General features: G+C 37.9%; 1 protein-coding gene across 2 annotated transcripts; it reads right to left on the reverse strand.

The window, feature by feature from the left end:
* Positions 1 to 1,006: 1,006 nt before the first annotated feature.
* On the reverse strand, positions 1,007 to 23,081 carry LOC139151929 (phospholipid-transporting ATPase ABCA3-like). Of its 2 annotated transcripts, none has more exons than XM_070724983.1 (20): positions 22,937 to 23,081; positions 19,777 to 20,267; positions 19,241 to 19,534; positions 18,570 to 18,814; positions 17,729 to 17,966; positions 16,924 to 17,097; positions 16,231 to 16,412; positions 15,487 to 15,642; positions 14,427 to 14,702; positions 13,841 to 13,996; positions 12,462 to 12,672; positions 10,326 to 10,575; positions 8,706 to 8,911; positions 6,030 to 7,208; positions 5,275 to 5,474; positions 4,128 to 4,427; positions 3,506 to 3,693; positions 3,018 to 3,191; positions 2,262 to 2,452; positions 1,007 to 1,592 (listed from the first exon to the last, which is right to left on the reverse strand). In XM_070724983.1, exons 2-20 carry the CDS (start codon positions 20,108 to 20,110, stop codon positions 1,384 to 1,386), a joined length of 5,163 nt encoding a protein of 1,720 aa, XP_070581084.1. In that variant the 5' UTR covers positions 20,111 to 20,267; positions 22,937 to 23,081; the 3' UTR covers positions 1,007 to 1,383. The 2 variants fall into 2 exon arrangements, with proteins under 2 accessions (XP_070581084.1, XP_070581083.1); XM_070724982.1 differs by having other exon boundaries at positions 6,030 to 7,250.

A 23,081-nucleotide genomic window follows, 5' to 3' on the forward strand; every position in this document is an offset into this window, starting at 1 on the left:
TAAATTTTGAGAAACAAATTTTTTGACCAAAAATGAGAAAAATTGCCCCCAAAGTACAAAATTGCAGATTTCATCCTATCACATACATGTATGTATGTGTTTCGTATCACTAATAAAATTAACAATTTTTAAGCGATAAACAATATGTTTCTTCTTCTTTATGAAAACAGAGGCCTCACAAACAGACAATAGTTTGAATGTTCAATAAGCATTAAATATATCTAATCAACATAAACCCTAGGAACCTGTACACTAGATATCAAAGCTACCAGATCAGAAGTTTTTGCAGAAAAAATTTTTGACCAAAAAAGGCAAAAATTGCCCCAAAAATAAAAAAAATTGCCAGTTTCAACATACCTTAATACATTATATTGAGATTAATCTTAGATACCTGTATACCAAATACATGTATCAAAGCTATCAAATCAGCAGTTTTTGGATTAAAAAATTTTTTATCAAAAATTGGGAAAATTGCCCCAAAATTACAAATATGACAATATCAATACAATTTGTACAAGCATGACTGAAGTCATTCTGAGGAACATGAATATTAAGTTTCATAGCATTCAGACGAGCGATTTCAGAGAACAAGATTTTTTGACTAAAAACGGAAAAAATACCCTAAAAACACAAACATGCAAATTTCATCCCAATTTTTGCACACATAATTTAGAATACCTAAAGAAATCTGCATACCAAGTTTCAACCAAATCTGACCAATGCTTACTGAGTTTTAGCCATTTGTAGGATTTTTCCTTTTTTCCCCCTCATTTGCATATTTTTGGCACTGACATGTTCATTTGAACAAATTCACATCTCCACCCCTAGGTGCACCTGTACACCAAATACTAGGACAGTAGGCGCTACGGTTTAGGAGTTTTTGATTCGGACGGACTAACAGACATACATACATACTTACATACATACACACAGACGCCATTTTTCCACCTTATACGAATACCTCCCATTTGCATATATACATATGCATATATGGGAGCGTAAAAATAATAATCTCTGTGATGTTCAAAATCTGTATAAATGGCTTATTAGCTGTTGGCCTGTGACTGTATGCATGATAATATACTATAAAGGTATTAAGTTTCACTGGATTTAATTTCACTCTTTTGATGTTCAAGACATTTCCCCTTGGATTTAACTCACTAATTTTGTCAGAAAAAAACAGAATCTACTATTTATAAACATATTTGCCTGGATTTAATTTGGCAGATTTCATCTTTCAGCAAAAATATAGTGAAATTAAATCCAAGAATAATTAAAGCATTTGCAGTATTTGTGTATGGCTATCCCATACAAAAACTGGTTTAAATGTTCTTCCTTGAATAAAACAAGAATATACAGATATTTTTTATTGCACATCTTGAACTACTGAGTAACATATTCTGCAACATCTCTTTGAGATCTGGCAAAGTTGATAAAAACTTGTTCCAGAGTGGTCTGGCTGACCGAGTAATCTTCAATGTTGTACTTGGTCTTGGCTCGTTCCATTTTGCCAAATATCTCAGCCCAGGTCAATCTTGTGTCTGTGATGTGATAATGAACCATCCCTTGATGTTCATCTTTCAGTTTACTTCCTGTTTTGGAAAATGGAAAAAAAGTGTTATGAACTGCAAAATTTTGTAAAAACAGACATTTATTTGAAAACGCTGTTTTACAAGTCATCAGCCGGTTCTTTTCACTTTTGCAAAGACAAAACTGTCATGCCAGCCTATTGGCTGATAGCCTTATTTGCAAAGACAAAACTGTCATGCCAGCCTATTGGCTGATAGCCTTATTTGCAAAGACAAAACTGTCATGCCAGCCTATTGGCTGATAGCCTTATTTGCAAAGACAAAACTGTCATGCCAGCCTATTGGCTGATAGCCTTATTTGCAAAGACAAAACTGTCATGCCAGCCTATTGGCTGATAGCCTTAGCATAGCTGATCAAGTTTGCAATGCCTACTGGTCAGTCAGTTGAAAGCTGACAGCACCATTGTTCTCAAGAAAAGTTAAAAGAGGTTTGTGCTGGAAAATTATTCACCAGAATTAGGTCTAATTTGAGTTGAAAAGCATAAAATGTCATTAATGTCATTAATCTGTGGTCAAACACAACGCAAATTTTTATGTTTATCAATCTAGAAACCAATCATGGTAGTCTGGTTTACAAGGTAGACACAGAAGTTGCTTTCAGAATTCAAAAATACAACACGAAACCCGGCTACCCGAAAGTTGAAACCATCCGATAAATTCCGGCTTACTTACCTGGAAATGTTCCTTCGATGAACTGTTTGATTGGAGTAAGATCTGGCTCCCCATTGGTGAATGTCACCTTGGCAAGGACTGTGTAACCCTTGCCAAATCTAAATTTCAAGTGTTGTGGACTACCAAGGCATTTCAGCTGACCATTCACCATGATGGCAAGACGTGTACACAATGCCTCACACTCTTCCATGCTACACGTACGAAATAAAATTAAGAATTCAAGATTTTTGGTTATGTGTAGAATATTCATACTTAAAAAAAATATCTGCCTGCTCATTTTTTAAAAGAAATGATGTAATATGATAAAATGACTTTCCTTTAAGTTAATTAATCATATATACATGTAGTTACCTACCATTGAGAAACTTACTCCTTCAAAAATTAGTATTAAACATTACTACCGGTTAGACTGAAAGATTCCGTCGCATGCGGGCGCTCCGGCGCACTGCGACCTACGACCCTTTACCACCGGTAAAGGTCGTAGGTAAAGGTGGTAAAGGGTCGTAGGTCGCAGTGCGCCGGAGCGCCCGCATGCGACGGAATCTTTCAGTCTATACTACCGGTATATATCTTCTCGTTTTAGGTTCTGTTACCACAGCTCATTCCTTTTTTATGTTTTCATTTATCTGTTCATAGGAGAAAGGCTTTAAAATACTCTGAATTGCAAATGATTTGTTTTTTATTTATCTTTGTCCATTGCATCATCGCCATGAGTGTTCAGGTTGCAGCAACTTATACTGGTTGAGGGCGCCATACCTGTGAGAGGTGAGGACAACACACCGACTGCCATCAGTTACAACATTTGATATGGCATCCCATAATAGTCTTCTGGCCTTTGGATCCATACCTGTGGAGGGCTCATCAAGGAACACAATAGGTGGGTCCCCTATCAGTGCTATGGCTGTACTAAGTTTTCGTTTGTTGCCACCACTGTGAAAAAAAGGATAAAGGCGCTCAAGTCAAATGCTGTTTCGAATAATTTACTTTTGAGTTTTCTTGTCGTGGTATAAAGAACCTGTGATTTAGCTCTACTCTGAATATGAGAAATACACTGTCTAAAGATAATTTTCTATAACTAGAATATATCATATCGATATGTGTGACACAGAACAAATTCTGGTACTGCATTTTATATGACGATTGTTTTCCAACATTATATATAGTTTTGTATTACACAAAAAGCAACAGAGAGAAGAGACTTGCTTCATTTTATCGTGATGTTTTCTTTTATGTTGCTTGTTTACCTGTATGCTTTAACCAGCTTGTCGGCGTGTTCTTCTAACAGTAACATACGTATGAGGTTATCCGCTGCTTTGCAGATACTTGGCTCTGGAACCCCACGTAATCTAGCAAACATGATCAATGTCTCCCTGCCCGTCATCTGGTCTATCAGGGCGTCAAACTGCGGACAGTAGCCAAGTCTTTGCTGAGCCTGAGATAGGAATGGGTCAAAAAGGTCAGCGGGTCAGGTTCAGAATGACTAATCAACCCTTCACCCCATTCCCTTTTCAGAGGTTAAAGGTCACCAATAAAATATGATTGGTGCCATGTTGGTCAAGGTTTAAAATGAACAGGATGTATAGTTCTTTGTTGGACTGTACAAATATATGGCTGTGATCCATGTGGGTTTTTGTCTTCTTTACAATGATTTATCACCAAGCACTGGGGCTAGCACGTTTAGCAACTTGAAACTTTTTCACCTTGCTTACAGTTGTAGGAATCGTCCTAGTACATTGTATTATATTACAAAGGAAGGCTGTGAATTGTGGTAAAAAGTCACCCACTAAATGTGGGTTGTATTGTGGCAGTTAAAAAAATAATCAGCTGTCTTTTTTCTGTTCCTGTGTCAGAGGGGTTAATGCTTACCATTTTCAGGTTTGTCTTGATGTCATATCCATCTATGTATGCCGTCCCACCTGAGATTGTTTCATCACCAGTCAGCATTTGAAACGTTGATGTTTTCCCAGCACCGTTGTTACCTAACAATCCAAAACACTCTCCAAGAGCAACCCCCACACTTGTGTTGTCAACGGCAACGAGTCCCTTCCTGCCAAAGGTGGAATACACCTTCCGCAAATTCTCTAGGATTAATGCATCAGTGGCCATCAAGTTAGGCAGTCCAGTCTCCTCAAGTCTGTTCCTTTCTGCAATGACATCTTCATCCTCCTGGATAAATCAGAATTAGAAAAACAAGACAACAAAAATGTTACCGGTACATCCTTTCTAATTCACAATTATGAAGTTCTGCAACGTTAAGTCATGCAATTTGAAAAGAAACCAGAAATCTTTTTAAAATAGAATTTATACAATGAAAGGTTCGGATCACTTATAGATCAAAAGTAACTAATTCAAGGGTTATGCCGATACTTGCAGAGGACACATTGGGAATCCAAATATTGAAAATTAGGTCTATGAGTTACTATTCTCAATTCAGATTTAAATACATTTGCCATTTTGGGGAAAGGGTGAGGACAAAAGAAGGAAAATATAGTGTTTGATACAGCTTCCTCTTTATGTTGGCTTAGTAACTGTCAAATTATTTTCAGTTTTCAACACAAATACTATCTATGTATATTTATATTTCCATACCTTTGTATTTCTGGCACATTGTGACTCTGTTAGGCAGAGAGATCTTTTAAAAGTAGAATGTGCCTTGGGCACAGACATTTTTTTCCAATACTTATCTGATTTACCGCTTGATAGGGCTCATTTTAAAGCTCTTGGAGTAAGAACACTTTAAACCATCATAAGTTTTTTGAAAATCTAAAATTTTATATTTCTCCATAGAAATAACATAGGGATGGCGGCCATTTTGAATTATAGACATTTGTTTCTCTATAAACAGGAAACTTCGCAGAGTGACCCCTGATTTTTATTCTTGATTTGGTAAGAGAATTATTGCAAGTTTCATCGAGGAAAGTTTGAGCAAGCGTTTAACTCTTTCTCTCTCGAGGCGCTTACTACCTTACGTTGTATCTTGCCTTAAACATATCACTTTGAAAAATTGCATTACCTCAACTCCTTCACCAAACTGAATCAACTCTGTCGGTGTTTTCCTTGGTCTAATGCAATACCACATCATTCTGAATATCTTAGACTCCACCAGAAACACCAGGGCCATGTACACAATGCCTTCCATGGCCAGAAATACCAGATATCTCCCGATACCTCCGTTTTCATTCCATCCAATGTATGATTCATCATATGTGATACCTGGAACATTGAAATGATAAATGAAAATTTGTTCATAAATAATGCAGCAGATAAGTTTTACAAAGTTTCTTTAGCCAGACCCATGAAGATATGATGAATGAACGACCAATGGTTTGTAAAAATCTCACAGGCTAAAAAATAACTATCGCACATACTGTGATAAATCTACGAAAACAACAAAATTGAGATTAACAATCTGATAGCGAAGTTAAAATAATTTCCAAGTCACACTGACAGATTAGTACTTTTGATTTCATTTTGGAAATTTACTAATTTTGTATATTTTGGTTCTAGACTATCACTTACACATGCGGTGCCAGTAGAATGGATATTCAGAAATGTCAATCTAGTGCTTGTTTACACATTTGTATTAAAATATACTTGAAATATAGATGTGAACTTGAGTTTGACATAATATTAAGCAAATTTTGCAATCATGATGTCTAAGCTGAGACAAAAGGATTGCCTTCAACACTAACATTTGAGTTCGTTCAGTTGTACGTGATGAAATCTCATGTCAAAAATCATAAAACTTGAGTGAGATTTTCCACATACCTTCATATTCACAGATTAATTCGCTGATAATTCCATATGATTTGCACAGTGTTATCGTCTCATAGTTGGTATAGAACTCAGCCAGTGCCTGACCAAGACAGAAATTTGGTGACAGCAGGAAGGGCCAGGTAAGTGCCTTGGCAGTGTTCTCCAGATTAAGAGTCGGAAATGACAGGATTTGTATGGCCATGAACAGCACAAGCCCGGAAACGATGTTGAAGATCGTCATGCGCACAAATCCGGTGGCAGGAACGGAAAACAGGTAGGAGAAGAGATACATTAAGGGTATGACTGCCCAACCGTAGAGGAAGAGCAACAGGAATATGTAGCCAAGTCTTCCGCCCTCGGCGTACGCCTTGATATCTGCGATGGCGAAGAGTAAGCAAATTACGATAACAGGTAGGAGGTAGTTGATCAAGTCCCATGACAATGTCGACAGCCAGAAGTTTGAGGAGTGGACGCCACTGACAAACTGGATATGTTTGGCTTTAGTGCTACTCTCCTTGATCAAGAAAACGACAAAGCTACTGGCAAGGAAAGCCATTCCAAACACCATACAGAAGGCTATTGAGAATCCTGTTGCAGCCGAAGTCAGTCGGTCTCCGGCTTGTTCTTCCACAGTCAGCGGCAGAGGATAGTTTGAAGTCCTGATGTTGTATGAGTCATTCAGCTTAGAATGTAGAATTGCATTGTCGATTGAGTTCAATGACGAGGCAATGGCATGGTACGGTTGGTTGTTGAAGAAAGATATTGCCTGTGTCACACCGCCCTCTCTGTCGGCCTTAAAGAGGCTGGTCACCAAGTTTTCACGGTTAAAACCAACTAGATTGTTGGTGGTACTTTCCACAATATATTTAACAACACCATTATAGTCATACCGGGGAAGAATTGAGGCTGTTGTTGTGCTGCCGGAATACTGTTCCACAAAGTTTGCACACAGGGGGTCTGTAATATTTGTAGTAGATGAGCACTGGACCTTAGAACGTCCGTACAATTCGAGACTGAGATCAAGGTGTGACTGAGGTTGGGGTCCCGGGAAAGTGACAGCTACAATGACAGCGATGACGGTGAACAGCAATGGAATCAACAGCTGTGCAATCATGATCAGGAAATTCCGCCTGGTGTGGAGAACCCTCTTGGTGAACATGGCGTAGAACTGCTGCATGTAGAGCTTGGGCCCTGCATTGTAAATACATACTGGGATTGGAATGTCTGTGAAATCTGTGCTTTGTGGGAAACAAAAAAGAAAGGTGCAAGAGAAAGAAAACAGCGACATATTACAAACAATGCATGCTGGGAAGGCAATATGCAGGTGACAGGTAGCAGACACCAAGAAAGCAAACGTTGACAGGTAACACAAGTTGTATTTCAGCAGTTCAACACCATTGGGCTCAGTACTGTTTCGTAAGGACAACAGAGTGAGTGGCAAGAGTGCTCACAGTATTTGCATACTCAGAGGCTTGCAATGTGGTGGCCAACAATCTACAACAAAAAATTTCAAATTTTGCCAGCAGCAGTGGCCTTGCGGTGTCTCACTGAAAGTTTGAAAGTGATTGGCAGAATCACACAAAATAAGTTGGTCGAACAAGAGATTCATAAAGATACTGTCACAGGGACGACATGATTCTGGATAGATACGATAACCATTGTTATTGCTATGATTGTCACTTTGATGACCTTATCCCTTTCACTGTCATGATTTCACCCAATATGATTGTCTTTAATGGTCAAGTTGGACCTCTACATTGGGATACTGGGGTTAAACCCTGTCAATTTGCTTTGTCTTGAATGCTTAGCTACTCTATCTAATAACTAACATTCTTGAAAAAGTATAATATCTAAATGAAAGGACACACCCAGTTTTTTCTCCAGTTAAAACCAGAAGGGATCTTTCTTTCAAGGTTTGTGAAACAAAGTTATCAATTGCTACCATCTTACTTTTTGTTAAAGCGGCAAGTTTATTTTTCTCAAAGAGTTAACATAGAAATTGCAGCTATTTTGAATTTCAAATATCCAGAAATTTAAGGTATTTTATTCCTGTAGTACCAAAATTTGTATGGTGACCCCAAATTTTATTTTTGACTTCGTATGACAGTGGTTAAAAGTTTTCTTGAGGAAAGTTTGAACAAGTTTAAATCTTTCAATTTTGAGGAGCATACTACCAAAAGAAATTGAAGAATGTATTTTGGGTTTAATATTGAGTGGGAAGTAGATTTTATTGGCATCTTGTCACACTTGCATCATCTTTGTGCCATTGGCTATAGGAAATTTTGCCTGCTATACCATTAATTTCTACAGTCTCCCTCTCTCAGCAGTTACTACTGTATCTAATGCATAAGAACTTGACCAATCACCACTGGTAAACAGATCTATTAAATGGCCATTGGATCATAGGTGCCAAAAGGCAAGACAATTGTAATGTATTGTTAATCGCAGCACACTGATGTTTGACATTGAAGGACAGATATAACCACAGAAATACATTCATTTATTACTGTTAAAAATTTGTGCAATTCATGGCAAAATACACAATAATCACAGACGAAGAGCTAACAGAACAGACAAAACAGCCAACAATGATGGTTGCGTTCAATAACATGGCCCTGCAGGCAAGGCCAAACCACTCAGGTCAATGAACCCACCACTTCCAGCAATGACCTCTGACCTGACACCCACCTGTTGAATGTTGGTACGTTGTACGGCCTTCTTCCTCGTCCTCCATGGATACATATTCACTGGAATTATCGACAACCTGTGCTTTGCTGACACCATCAAGACTTTGTGATGACTTTTCTGAGATGGAGACATCACTCTTTGACAGACTGCTGTACTTTCTACTTCCACTGAAAGTCTTCAGGGAAACATTAGAATCATCTCCAACTCTGGAATATTGTAAAAATTTGATAAGTCTTCTTGATATGAGTAACTGTAATCTTTTTCTACTACTACAATAGATTCAAGAAAACTTATACCTTTATCTTAACTTTTCTCATGCTGTATTTATTTTTGAAGAAATGATTTCAATTAATCATGGAAAACCTTGAATAAGTGCTGTGCTGTGTGAGAATTAACATAGTCATCAAAACCAAGATTAATCCCTCATCTGCAATGCTGGGTAATATGATTAGAAAGTCTTTGTTGAACTTTGGCAGTGAACAACACACATTGACAGAGTCAAACACAAAAGATTTCATTGGCATTTTTTTTGTTGGGTGTGAAATTACTTCAGAAAAAAAGTGACTGCTTAAAAATAGAGCTATCATTGATGGCCTGGTGAGAGATGGACTTTTATGATGTAAATGCTATTTATCAAAGTATTCCAAGGTGATAGTGTTTATAAACTTGATTAGCAGACAGAGAGGCTTTGTAAAATATATCTTATAGTCCACTATCCATTTTTTAGTTTACATATACAGGGATAGATCTGATTTCATGTGCATCTTCCATATGAGGTACTCAGCTGGATCATGAGCTTTGAACAGCACTTGTTTCTGACTTAAGGTAAAACATGCCTCGGGGACAGCTATGCAGACTCTCAAACTTTTATAGTTCTTAAAGCTCTTGATGTAAGAAACATTTTGACCAGATTAGTTTTTCGAGAATCGAAAATTTTATTTTTTTCCATAGAGTTAACACAGGGATGCCATTTTGAATTTCAAATATCAGTAAATCTGGAGTAATTTGTTTCTCTAGTACCAAAATTTGTTTAGGGACCCCAATTTTCTATTCTTGATTTTGAAAGAATGGTTGAAAAAATCCTTGAAGAAAGTTTGAGCAAAAGTTATCGTCTTTCTACCTTAAACATTATGCAATTACCCCCACACCATACAATATGTTCACCTCGTAGGTTGCCCATCATAGTCTGTGAAAAACATATCGGAGAGGTCATCACTGCACAATTTAAGACAAATGCATTCTCAGGAAATTTTTTGTAACATAACAGCACATGATGGACACAATAAACAAACAACATGATGAAATAACTCTACTTGGAAGAGGTGTATTTTGTCAGACGGACCTCTCACAAAGTCTAAATTTAGCATTTCCCATGGTCACAAGCCTGACAATGCTGATGTCCCTCTTTCATATAACAATACATCTATTCTAGGAGATTGGCATCATAGTGATTACACAAATCCAATTTATTATGAAAGCAAACATTGTCTGCAGCCATGAACCCAGGTTAGCCTTGGTATACAGTGATTTGAGAAGTGAAGTGAAAGATATAGAATGGATTTTCCTGTATTATCCGGAGAGCAGAAACTGAACTGCAAGCTTATCCCACCATGTACTCACTTCAGGAATACTTCTTCCATGGTAGTTACAGAGGCACCATAGCTGGCGATGCCGACGTCAGCCTTCTGCGATTCTAATTCAGTGAACAGCGCCTCAAAGTTGGCAGATGATTCGTGTGGCAGGATGTAGCTCAGTTCTGCTCCAATGTTGTTCTCCAACTCTGCATCAGGCACGTGATGTTGAACAATACTGGATATTCTCTCTACGTCACAGCTTCGTTTTTTTACAATTGTCATATGGTATCCCACTCCTACAATCGACAGAGGCAACTATTTCATTCCTGCTGTTCTTTTCTCATATCACACCACATACATGTATTTATGGGGAACCTCTATTAAGAAATTATTTCTACATCTTTGTTTAAATTTCAGCGCTCAGCAAAGCTAATGATTTTCTTACAGACGGTGGTATGTGTGAAAATATTCAAGGAGTGACCCTTTGTTCATTTACCTGGCAGGTCGAAAGAGGTCATCTGTCACATAAATTTATATTCACAATAGAATTGTTTGATTTCTTTGATTTGTTATAAAGGGTGATTTGGAGAAAATATTCATGAAAACTTCATGCTAGCGTTGCCTTTTTCAGTTGGTTATAATAAAATATGCCTATACTTTGCATTCATGAATTTGCAGGTGTTTGACATTATTAAATTTTCAAATTAAGAAAACTAGGAAATACTTAGTTATACTTATATTTTTGGGAGCTTTCCACCTGGTGATATTTTTTCATTGATGCTTTTTTGTTTTGAGTTGGTTTTGTTGCAATACATGGTACATATTCAAGGGCTAGGAAAATAAATGAGTTTTTATCTGTCCATAGTGATAATCAAACTGCATGCTTTGCACTTGAAAGGTTGTGACCCAATACCCTGCCAGGGTCTGATCAGGGTTCTTCACAAGGGGATTTTAGGGGTGGACCACCTCCGATTTTGGAGAAATCTGTTCATATGTTTATAACTATTGAAAAGAATACATTTTCAAAACAGAAGAATATGTAAATTTTGAATTGTTATGTAAATTAGACTTCCTCTGTTTCTCCAAGCTGTGGAAAACATTGCTTACATCACAGACAGTAGAGAAGTTTCTCTATTGTCTATGTTTACACAAAGCATAGTTTCAGCGAAGGTCATTTATCTTGTGTCACATGTACAGGTCGGAGGTCAAACTCGTCTGTAATATATGTATATATGTATTCAATACAAAGGACAATGGGTATGTGTTGGAGGCTTGACTGTTCTGACTATGAGAATGTTGTTTTTGTAAGGGATTGTGCAAGACTGACTATATACTGACGTGTTGACTTTGTTCTTAATGTATCCGGGCAGTTAGCAATCCAGTATTCCTTGGCAATGATAGGCAACTATAAACAATGAGGTTGAGCGTTGAATGTTGATGACAGGAGATTTAAATTTAAACTAAGAAGGCCAAAAACCTGCTTTGAAGTTTGTAAAATGAGATTCTTCACCAGGTGTGACAAGCAGTTTACTGTATGGATGGCCATTACTGCTATGCACAGATGCATTCTGGGAAAGTTTTGTTGTGAAGTTTCACTTTAAGACACCTAATGTATAAGCTGTCTACTTTGGTCATACCGTATATACCAACTTATATACTCATTGCCTCGAAGAAGATTCTTTGAACATCTACACCTATAGCTTTCAAATACATTACTTTGGTACTCCGTCTTTTCTTATGTTGCCCCTTACTTCACTATAAAATAAAAAGACACCAGAGAATCTGAAAGCTTATAAACATCCACCAGGAAATTGGAAAGCCATGTATTAACCAGAGCTTAGTGAAGTTAAGCCTTCAAGCTGTACAGAGGAAACATCAGTTGTGGATTTTGCTGTTATATAAACATTCACCCAATGACATTGTTCTACACCAACACCAAGGACTACTTGGCCGTGAAATGTCCAATTTTAATATGTTCTCTTTGTAATTTGCAAGAGGTGAGATGGGATGAGAACCATTTGTGCCAACGTGAAACCATTCATGCAGCTGCCCACACACTGCAGAGTTACAGTATGTTTCATACAACAGGTAGGAATGGTTGGGGGCTGGGGCTTAGATAAATATTTTTTATTCTGGATGTTTGGGAGGTCTAATTTAGTTTGTTTGATATTTATTTCCTCACCATATTTCTTTTTCAGAAAGAGGGAGCTTCCACAGCATTTGATTTTGCCATGACTCATGATGGCGATGCGGTCGCCAAGGAGATCAGCTTCATCCATGAAGTGCGTAGTGAGCAGAATGGTCCTCCCCTCTCTGTGCTGCTGCAGTAAGTCCCAGATGAATCGTCTGGCAGATGGATCCATCCCGGATGTCGGTTCATCAAGCATTATCACCTGTCAATCAGAATTCAAATATTTACTCACACACGGCTTGCATCCACACTCTTGTCATTACAAGCTCATTCCTTTCAAAGAATACCCTAAATGCACACGATTGAATGTTGAATGTAACATTTTTATTAAAGTTACAACTTCACACAGAAGAATGAGAAAGGAGAAACTAGGAGACCCTAAAATCTTAATAACTGACTGAGCTACAGTGAAGTAGTCCATTATGTAGCTCTGGCCTGCATTGCAAAGTCGATATGTCTTGCATAATATCATTTTTTATTTTTTGAAGAACATAAAATACATTTCATCAAACTGTATTATCTGCACGGTCACTTAATATACAAATATGATCATTTAACAAGTTTAGTGTTACAATTTATGTATCAACTAAAATCTAGAATTTATTAAAATCTATGCATGTAGTTTTATTATCTACATTGGCTGCTTGACGATGACAGCTGACAGCACAGGGTAAACACTTCTCAGTTGACTGTTGCTGCCTGCATCTATGTATATCAGCATGCTTCTTGTATTAAAACTGTGGATGTACATCTGGTGTGTGGCTTTTTGTGTACAGGAAGCGGGTAACACTGTTCAGTCACGGCTTCCGAGTGTACACACCACAAATAGCTGCGTTGACAGTTTACACCTGTAGCAAAACCTAGAGGCTACAAACAGAGTTTAACTTAATGAGGAGGAAAAGGATGAAGATGTGAAATTATAACACATGGAGATTTGCCAAAGAGTTTTTGGTCTACAGCACTGGAACAGATGCAGCCATGAACTCTTGGACGGTAGGACAGGGCATTCCTTGGTATATTCCAGGGAAACACTGGTGATCGGAATTTAACAGTCACATCACCAGTATAACGCCTGAAATACATCATTGAAATGCAAAAACTGCTTAGGTCATGGCTATTCCTATCCTGTGAAGCTCTTAGCAGTTGAAGCCTGCGAGGGGGAAGTGAAACTTGCACACAGCTTTTATCAATGTCACACAATGTGCCATTCTCTGTGACAGTACACTTCAAATTACTTTTAACAATAAACATCCGTTGCATTGCCCAGTTGTGATGCTTTGCCTTGATGCATTTTTACATGGAGAATATGCATAGCAAACAGCTTGGTCAATCATGCAATATTTAAGTAGCACCATTTCCCTACTCCTTACCTTCGAATCAGCTATGAGAGCAATACCGACAGATAGCTTTCTCTTCATTCCGCCAGAGAGGGATTTCGATTGGACATTCCTCTTATCTTCAAGCCCAATGGCAAAGATATACTTATCAATTTCATCCTTGACTTTAGCGGATGGGAAACCTTTCAACTGGAAATGAAGAATATGACAATGTAGGGAAGGTCAATATCATTGAAATGAATGCGTAAATTAATGTGTCTTGTTTTGATTGATTTCACTGTCTGACTACAACCAAACTGAGGAGTATACTGCCTTCATAATTATGTAATGAGCCACATGGAAGTGTGACATCAGGATTGTTACATGCAAAATCACATGTAATGTGTACAACACTGTACTGAGAACTTAGATTTAATTTCATAGAACTGCAGAAATCCGACATATTGCCACTTGATTCCTTTTCAAATATATCCAGGGTTTCTGATCAATGATTTTCAATAGCAAATACCACTTTTACAGATTTACATACAAGAAACTGATCTCAGACAAACTGTACAAACGTTCCTGATCTACACCCATATTTCTTTTTCCCAAGCTTGCAAATTTGAAGTTGATGTACCTTTGCAAAGAAATACAGATGTTCTTCCACCGTGAGTTTGTCAAAAAGGATATCATGTTGCGGACAGAGACCAAGACTGGACCTCACTGCCGTCACGTCACTGCGGATGTCATAACCATTCACAAAGGCGGTGCCACTTGTTGGCGGGAACAGTCCAGTCAACATGGACATGGTGGTAGTCTTGCCGGCTCCATTGTGACCAAGCAAGGCAGTGATCTGACCTTCATACATGTTGAGAGATATACCATCAACAGCCACTTTATTTTTGTTGAAGACCTTGGAAGAAAATGATTTTGAGAAATAGATTTCATAAAGAAATGCACAATAGAAAAGAGCCCGACATTTGACTAAACAATCAAAATATACATAATAGAGAAGTTAGCCAACTTCATGTTACTATATTATACACATAGTTCAGTAACCAACTTAATGGGACGACATTCAAATTACAAAGCATCTGGGGCTGATACAGCTGGCAATAAGGATTTACAAAGGACAACATCGAAATTTCAACCATTTCAATTACATTTTTGTCATCAGCACATTGTTACAGACATTAGTAGCTTTTATTTGGCCGTCTTTGATTGAAAACACCAAACAACTTTGTTACTGCACGACAGAGTTATCTCTAATGACAGTTCAAAGAAATGCCTTCCTACAGCTGACATTCCTGCCAATCATTTGTCAGTAGTTATTATCGCTGGATGTTTTTGTTGGTATCGTACCTTGGACCTAGCAAAACAATGAGTCATAAATTACAATGAGCCGACTTATCAGACAACACATAGCAACTTTTGTACCGTCAGGAGACCCACCTGTTGGTGATAACATTGTTGTCACACACTGATGAGAAATATCAGAGCACATAACTACCAAAATTAGCTTCTGATGTAATTTTTATCTCTATTTTTGTTCAATTGACTAATCATTAACAGGTTGTTTTAATTTGCTTCTAATAACATTCCTTTTGTCTCTCCTATGTACTTGAATTAAAATGTGAGCAGAAAGCTGACTTTTGCAACTTTCCATGGCATTTTAAAAACTTTTCGGCTTTCCTTACTTTTTCCAATTTCCTAATTACCACACCAGATCTGATGCCGATCGGATCAGCTTCAAAGAACCCTGCATTCTCATCCTCTTGTGAATTTATCAATGGTGTCCGTTCATCATCGACATCAACCATCACCTTTTGTCTGGTCCCACACCAATATGATGGCTGCAAAACAAAAAATTTATATAACATTATAAAATCAGGTTTTCAATATGCTAAGCAACTGTAGAATGTCCCTAAAACTGTGGTTATAAATCTCCAATGGCAAAATAACACACAGAATATGTTCTTCCACAGAAACTGTATTTTGTTTCATAATGTATCTAGCAATAGTGCTGTATCAGTGTTACCAGCCCACTATTCAACTTTTTCAACTGGCACACGACGGATGATGGTGACTTCAATGTCCTGAAACATATCAAGAGTACTTGCCACTTTGTCACATTAAAAGTCATGTCAAGTATAAAAGAAAAGTCATGTCAAGTATAAAAGAAAAGTCATGTCAAGTATAAAAGAACTCTTTCATACCTATTCACAAGTACATGGGTCCAACAACACCACTGGAAACAATAGGATTATACCAAAGCTTTACAATTACAGGGCTTGCTGTACACTTTGATGAGAGTAAAGCTCCTGCTTTCAGTAGGAGATTCACTGAAACACATATTTTTCAGGTATTAGCCTGTAAAGGCAGAGCAAATGTTCTTCAAATGCTGAACGGGACAAAAATTCTATACTGCAGTGAAGACTCACCATAACAGGGAAGTACCAGGGCTGTGGTATGCCATAATCGCCAGGAAACACAGCTTCAACGTACCACGCAATGAGCAAATAGATCACAGTATCTGCCAACAGCATGATGATAACTTGAAGGAAAGTGAAGTTGTCATCAACAGATATACCAGAGTTTATGTTGTGCCATTGGACTCCCTCTCCTGTCATGGAGGAAGAACAGAAATGAAGCATGAGTTAAATGATCGGTTTTACATATTTCATCATTGTAAATGTTTAGCTTTAGCTTATTAGAATGTCAAATTTTTACAGTCAAACAAATCAGTACTGGCAACATACTTATAAATTTTCTAGGGTATCTTTACAGATTAAACATTCATTTATTTCAGGATGGTTGAAAAACTTTCTGCGGAATTATTTCAAATTCTGTGAACATGTTGCTTGCCATACCACAAAATAATGCATTGGTTCAATAGAGTTCACAATTTGTTTCCCAAACCACTGATGTTTTTGATAAATCAGTCAGCTCTACAAAGTGACAGTTACATCTAAGCAACAGTCTGGTCTGTCAGATTTTTGTTTTTGTTCAGTCAAATTCTGTTTACTTTACACACTGAGCGATAGTGAAAGTCAACGAACTCTTTTCTTTGTTCGCCAATTCTCTTCCTCACGTCTGAAACAAAGACAGTTCCAACATAAGAGACGCTGTCCTACCTGTTCCTTCAAACATGCCAATCAACTGGGCACCCATGCACATGGCAGTGTTGGAAAGTAAACATGCAGAAAGTTTCTCCCCATGGGACAAGTTCTCGTAGCGAGGCTGGATGAACATATACGGTACATAGGTCAGGAACCATATCACACCACCGGCAGCTGCACCTGTGTTAGCTGTTGGAGAAAAATTTCATGTTCATTCTCACTTCTGTCTGTAAAGTGACAAAAAATGACACATGCACTGATCAAGTTCTGTCAAAATGAAACTGCAAATTAGGCAAAACCATTTTTTTGTCAAAAATATCCATCTTTAATCTATATTCAATTTAACAATTATTAACTCTCAATAAAGTTGTTGCACACTGCTTAATGTCTGTATGAGACTGGTTGAATAAATCAGTTCATTTCTTGTCACTCACTATCAATTCTTGATATTTACACAACTGTACAACATGCCAAGTCTCTAACTGGAAAAATCGTTCATGACAAATTAAAAATTTCAAAAACAAACTGTGTTATATATGTATATGGCTATTATTTCAAAATTAAAATTTACTAATTAACCATTTAGGAATATATTAGTTTCAGTTTCTGTTTGTTGTCCTTGTTTGTCCATACAGACGTATTGCTTTTCATGGTTGAAAAGACAGACGTCATTCAAGGAGGGGTCAGAGTTCAACAGGCCGACAATATGCAAAGAACCAACAGCCAGGGGGTGTAGCCAAACAATGCAGGCAATGCTTTGTTGCTAGGTATCAGTGGTAGGCAGTATGAGATCATTGGTGTAAGAACTAAATATACCTACCTACAGAGAAGAATACACTGACAGCAAAACAGAAGGCTATGCTGGCTATGGCGTAGATCACTAGAAAGACGAACAAGACGGATGGCGCTGTGTGGTTGATGACAGCGTGGTGCTCGCCGACTTCCACACAGAAGAGAATAGTGCACACAACCATGGCGATGACGAGTAGGACAAAGTAACGAACAAACCACGCCAGCCAGTGTAACCAGTTTGATAAACCCATCATCTTCATGGATTCCTAAACACGGGAAAATTTTTTAGAGAAATTCAAGTTACAAGGTTGTTAAAGCCAAATAAAATTGACACTCTTAGGGCTAAATCAGTGATCTCCCTAGAACTTTTTGTGAAAAAAAAATTAATTATTGTGTTAATTTGTCTTTCCTTATGCTTTATTGAATGAGCTGAGGAGAACACTGTAAACGTGATGAGGTTGTGTGAATAATTTAAGTAAACGGTGTAGACATCTTATTCCAAGAATGCAATTATGCACTTTATCTTATGGGTAATTATACTAATACATTATATTCAAATTAATGCAAGGGTGCTGGTCGATCAGCATTTCTGATACACTGGTATTTAAAGTGCTACAGGCGATACATTTTAATTGAGATAAGGAAATGATTTACTCTGGTTTCCTGTGAAATCAACTTTTTGATCTTTTCATAATTTCCTTGTTCTATTATGAAGTGTCTTCATCAGATGGATGTCACACATAAGAGGTGCACTGAATCAGTAAACATTTGCATTAGCATTAATGGTTTGCCAATGTCAGAAACATGACCACACCTACATGTTTAAAACAAAAGATATATGCTGGTGAGCACGCGAAGATACAACTTACCTTCAGTTTTCTTTCCTTTTCATGGACTATGTCCTTGACGATGTTCAGAGCAGTGAAAACCAAACTCAACATCAAGAGTGCAGGCAGCTGATTTTGTATGACTATGATGTAGTTGTCGTCTTCATAGGGAGGATACGGGTACCGATTCATCTGTACATCAAAGTCTTCTGTTGTCTGGTTCAGAAGCTGTATGATGGCTTTATCCATGGCATGTTGTATGCAGAGAAACCCTTCTCTCATGTAACCTTGAATGGATGGAACGGTGGAATTTCAAAAACTCTGCCTTGACTTGTCATGGCTGTACAAGGTCACTTTTTGCAGTGCCTGATGCATTCCATTGCTTTTTGACATTTTAGAGCTTTGGTTATACATGAAATTTATGCTACTTATCAATTGAGAAAGTGAACAGTAATTTGTCACAAATGAAGTGTTTCAGAGATAAAGTAATATATCCCTACCCTCAAAGTGAAAAACTTCATTTTGAGTTGTCAATATCCCAAACTGCCATATTTGTACACCTTATCATCTGTGCTATGTTTAAACTTAATTTTTTGAAATCCATCGTAGATAATTTCCATGGTAATAAGATGTGAAACAAGTGTTTCAATACACCCACACACAGTTCAGCACATCATAACGGTGGAACAATTATCCAGAAGTTCTAGACTTACCAGGTGTGCCTCCCCAAGTTCTGTGTTTATGACGTGGTCCTGGTAGAGCCACCAATGGAAACAAAAGATCGGTGTACCACTGACTTGTGTTGCCAATGATGCTCTGCTCACTGACAGATAGTGGTTTGTTTCGCGGAGTGGCAGCAAGTCTGATGTCATATTCAAGTTCAAAGGGAAGGTTTATACTGTCCAGAAATTTGTTTTGAAAGACAGCCGCACCTAAAAGCAGGGATGCATTTCTGACCTGAGTCCTGGTGTGTTTTTCCAAATCTTCAACTGTGGCGAATCCAGGACCTGTGGGGACAGAATTTACAATGAAATGAATTCCTTTCCTCAAACTTGTTCAATGACAGAAAGCAACTTTACCCTAAACCAAAAACACCAAGTAAATTGGTCACTTCATCATAACTCCTGACAATATGTATGAGGGTCATGTCCTTTCCTGCTGGAACAGTATGACCGTTCAATAGTGCAAAATTTCAAATCAAAATACATGTCACTCTTAAAAACTTGACATTGCACATACAAACACTCACCTTTTACGAGTTTCACACTGCCAGTGTCTAGATTTGAAGACATCTGTACTATTAGCTTTTCCACAATAGTTATATTGGGAACATACGCCAGTTCCCATGTGCCTTTCCAGACGTCAGATTTCACAGTCAAGTTTGAAGGTAGCTTATTAATTTCAAATGGTTCATACTTAGTAACCGTGTCAATGTAGTTGTAATCGACTAGGGTGCGAAATGCAAGTAACAGAGCCGCGAACAGAATTGGAAGCAGAAGTTCAAAGACGGTGACAACAGGTTGTCTGAATTGAAGGAGTGAATTTTTCCACAGCAGTAATCTGAATTGCCTGAATTTTGCCATCTTCACTGTTAGCTTCTGTATTTGAATTTACTGCAAGTGTGTTTAAATGAGGTAACTGTTTGACTTGTGATTGTAGACAGATAGAACAGAGTAGAGTACTACAGACGTTAGGCAATCATCACCTCCTATGCATGCTGATTGCACTACCACTGAGGACCTGTGAGAAAGAGAGAATAAACAATACACACAAGTTGTCATCTTATTTTCACTTCATATCTTTAAGCAAACACTGAAATGACAGTTCATAGATTTTGGTTCCAAGAAAATGAATCCTTTACGTTTCACACTTATTTAAAACATATTGAAGACAGTTTATGCATGATATATGTGAAAAAAGTTTGTTCTAAGCCACTGCAACTTTTGCATATTCAGTTAGCTCATAATGGACTTGTGTCAGTGCAAATGGAATGTTAACCCTTTTCCTGCCAAGTTCATATTTCACCACCAGGTCAAGATGGTTAAAATTAATGAAACAGAACATATTCTATATGGTGTATTTTAACATAATACTGTACATTTGAAAGCTGTTGAAAACATAAATACTGTAAACTTGATTTTTTTGGACAAAAGATGCTATAACAGACCAAGCCAAGCAGGTGAAAATACATCATGTTTTGGCTCAATACCGCTTTTTACTGACTTGGCTGATGGGGATGTGATACTGTCTGGCTGGAAAAGGGATAACACAGTACCAAGCAATACAGTTTGGAAAAAATGTAGAAGCTTTAACTATCATAGTACTTGATACATATGAAAGCAACTATGTGAGAACAAGTGATATGCCTCTTCACATTTTATGTATCACTGGCGCACAAAGAATTTCATAGAACTTCATGAAGGGGCTCGCATATGTGTCTGAGATATCTTGTCTGCATGGTTGCAGGCTTGGCTGGTAAGGGGTGTTTACAAAGTTTATAAAGTGTGTAAGGCAGTCAAATTTTAGTCTATAAAAGACTAAGTATTACTTTCACTGTAGTAAATTTTGAAAATAAAAGAAACTTGTGGCGATTTTTTCCTAACGAGAATCAGCCTGAGTTTGTAAACCAAATCATCTGAATACATACTCATCCTATTTTGCATCAGAAGGTACTTTTAGCCGTACATACTAGTAGTTGAGAAATCAGGGGATGGAACCCACGTCAAGTGTAATCTCTATCCTTGAATTACAGAGGATATTAAGATGAACCTAATAATTTTATCAAGGATGTACTGAATTGAAAACTGAACATTTCAATTCGGCATAATAATAAGCTTTTGTGACAGACTGCTTTGTAACTTTCTTTGATAAAAAGACAGTCACATGGCATTTTCTAGATTTATCCACACAAAATGAGGAAACTGTCATGTGTTTGAGAAGCAATTAGGAATGCTCCCAGCACATACCACTAGAGGGCAGCAGACATCTCCCAGGCAAGGGCAAACTGTGCTCAGAAATGAGCAACAAATGTTAATTCTGGACAACTGTTCTTGTGATGACAGTGTTATCAGCTGAACAGACTTGTCTCCCTATTTTTAAGGGTAAAATGTCAGCAAATGTAAATAAAGGCTGATTTCTTGTGGTAAACAGGAAGACTTCACAAACATTTTTTGTTATGTGATTCACTCTGTCTACCACAGTGTGCACATGCATACTCTTGTTCAAAATAATATCAACAAATATATTGTTCAAAGAATTTGTTTATAGGCAAAAAGGCTTCAATTGTGTGAATAAAATAATTTCTTTTCATTCCGCTGACTCACACACACATTGCTAACACACCCAGTTAGATATTTTGGAAGAATTCATTATTTCAAAGGGATCCCACAAATAGTCACATGCTGCTATAGGTAAACAAGACACCCCCTTATCCGTTTGAGTCACCTGTCGTACTTCCTTGTCCGACCAATACCACTATTCTACCTTCACTGAGCTTTGTCACCAGCTTTCAGTTCAGTTTGTGGTGTTTGAAAGCGAAACTGAAGCATAACACTCACAACAATACCAGTAATGTCATGAGGCAACCACTTAAAAAGGTGGTACAATTTGACCTAGCCGACGACCGGGCTGCATGGGTCTTGGTTACGTATCTCCTCCGTGGTTCTATGTTCGCTCCACTCGGTAGCACTACACCAGTGACCAATTAAGTTTCGGACCCGAACAGTTCAAGACTATTTTCTCAATTTCAAGAGCCATCGAAATCTTTCCTAAATTGCCCTTTGCAATACATAACGGTTCCTAATATTTTTCTGGAGCAATTGCCTCTGCTACAGTGCTAGTAAGTTTTAGTAATTTTTTTCACAAAAGTGTCGACTATTCGGCGACTATTTGGTCGCCGGTCGGCCTTTGAGAGTCACATCGGACAACTTTGGTGGCCCTTTGAGATTCAAGGGGCAACGAACTTTTGCGGTTTTAGGAATGTGGGTTTTCTCCGACGTCGACCAGCTACAATGGTGCCATCTCCGTCGGACAAGTGCTAAATACAAGCCTGGTTGAATGTACGCAATAGCAAGTAAACATCCTAAAGAAACAGGCAGAAACTTTTGTGACGCACTTATAATGAAAGCTCGCAAATTCATTCAAATTATCGTTAATTTAAAAATATCCGCCATATTATGGTAGGGTTTTCCCCCGGAAAATTTCAGGGTGTAAATACTACATTTTGCGATGCCAGATTATCACTTTAGGCTGTGATATAGCCCTGCGCAATCCGCGAGGCAATGTACGCAATGCAGCTGATATTCCCAAAGCATATACACGTTGTGACGCAATACGAAATTCGCGACTTTGCTGCGACTTGGCCTGGACAAGCATCGATTTCACGAAATAATTGTGACATATATACTCACCTTTGGCGGAGACGGTGCCATTAAGAATGAAGTTCATTCAGAAGTCGCCCCTCATTCCAGACAGTTTGGATTTCTAAAGGCGCAATGAACGGCGATAGATCGCCTCTCGGTCCAGTGTGGGGTGCGCGCTGCAGTGTTTTGCAAT

This window comes from Ptychodera flava, chromosome 15 (genome assembly GCF_041260155.1).
Source record: "Ptychodera flava strain L36383 chromosome 15, AS_Pfla_20210202, whole genome shotgun sequence".
Classification (NCBI taxonomy): domain Eukaryota; kingdom Metazoa; phylum Hemichordata; class Enteropneusta; family Ptychoderidae; genus Ptychodera; species Ptychodera flava.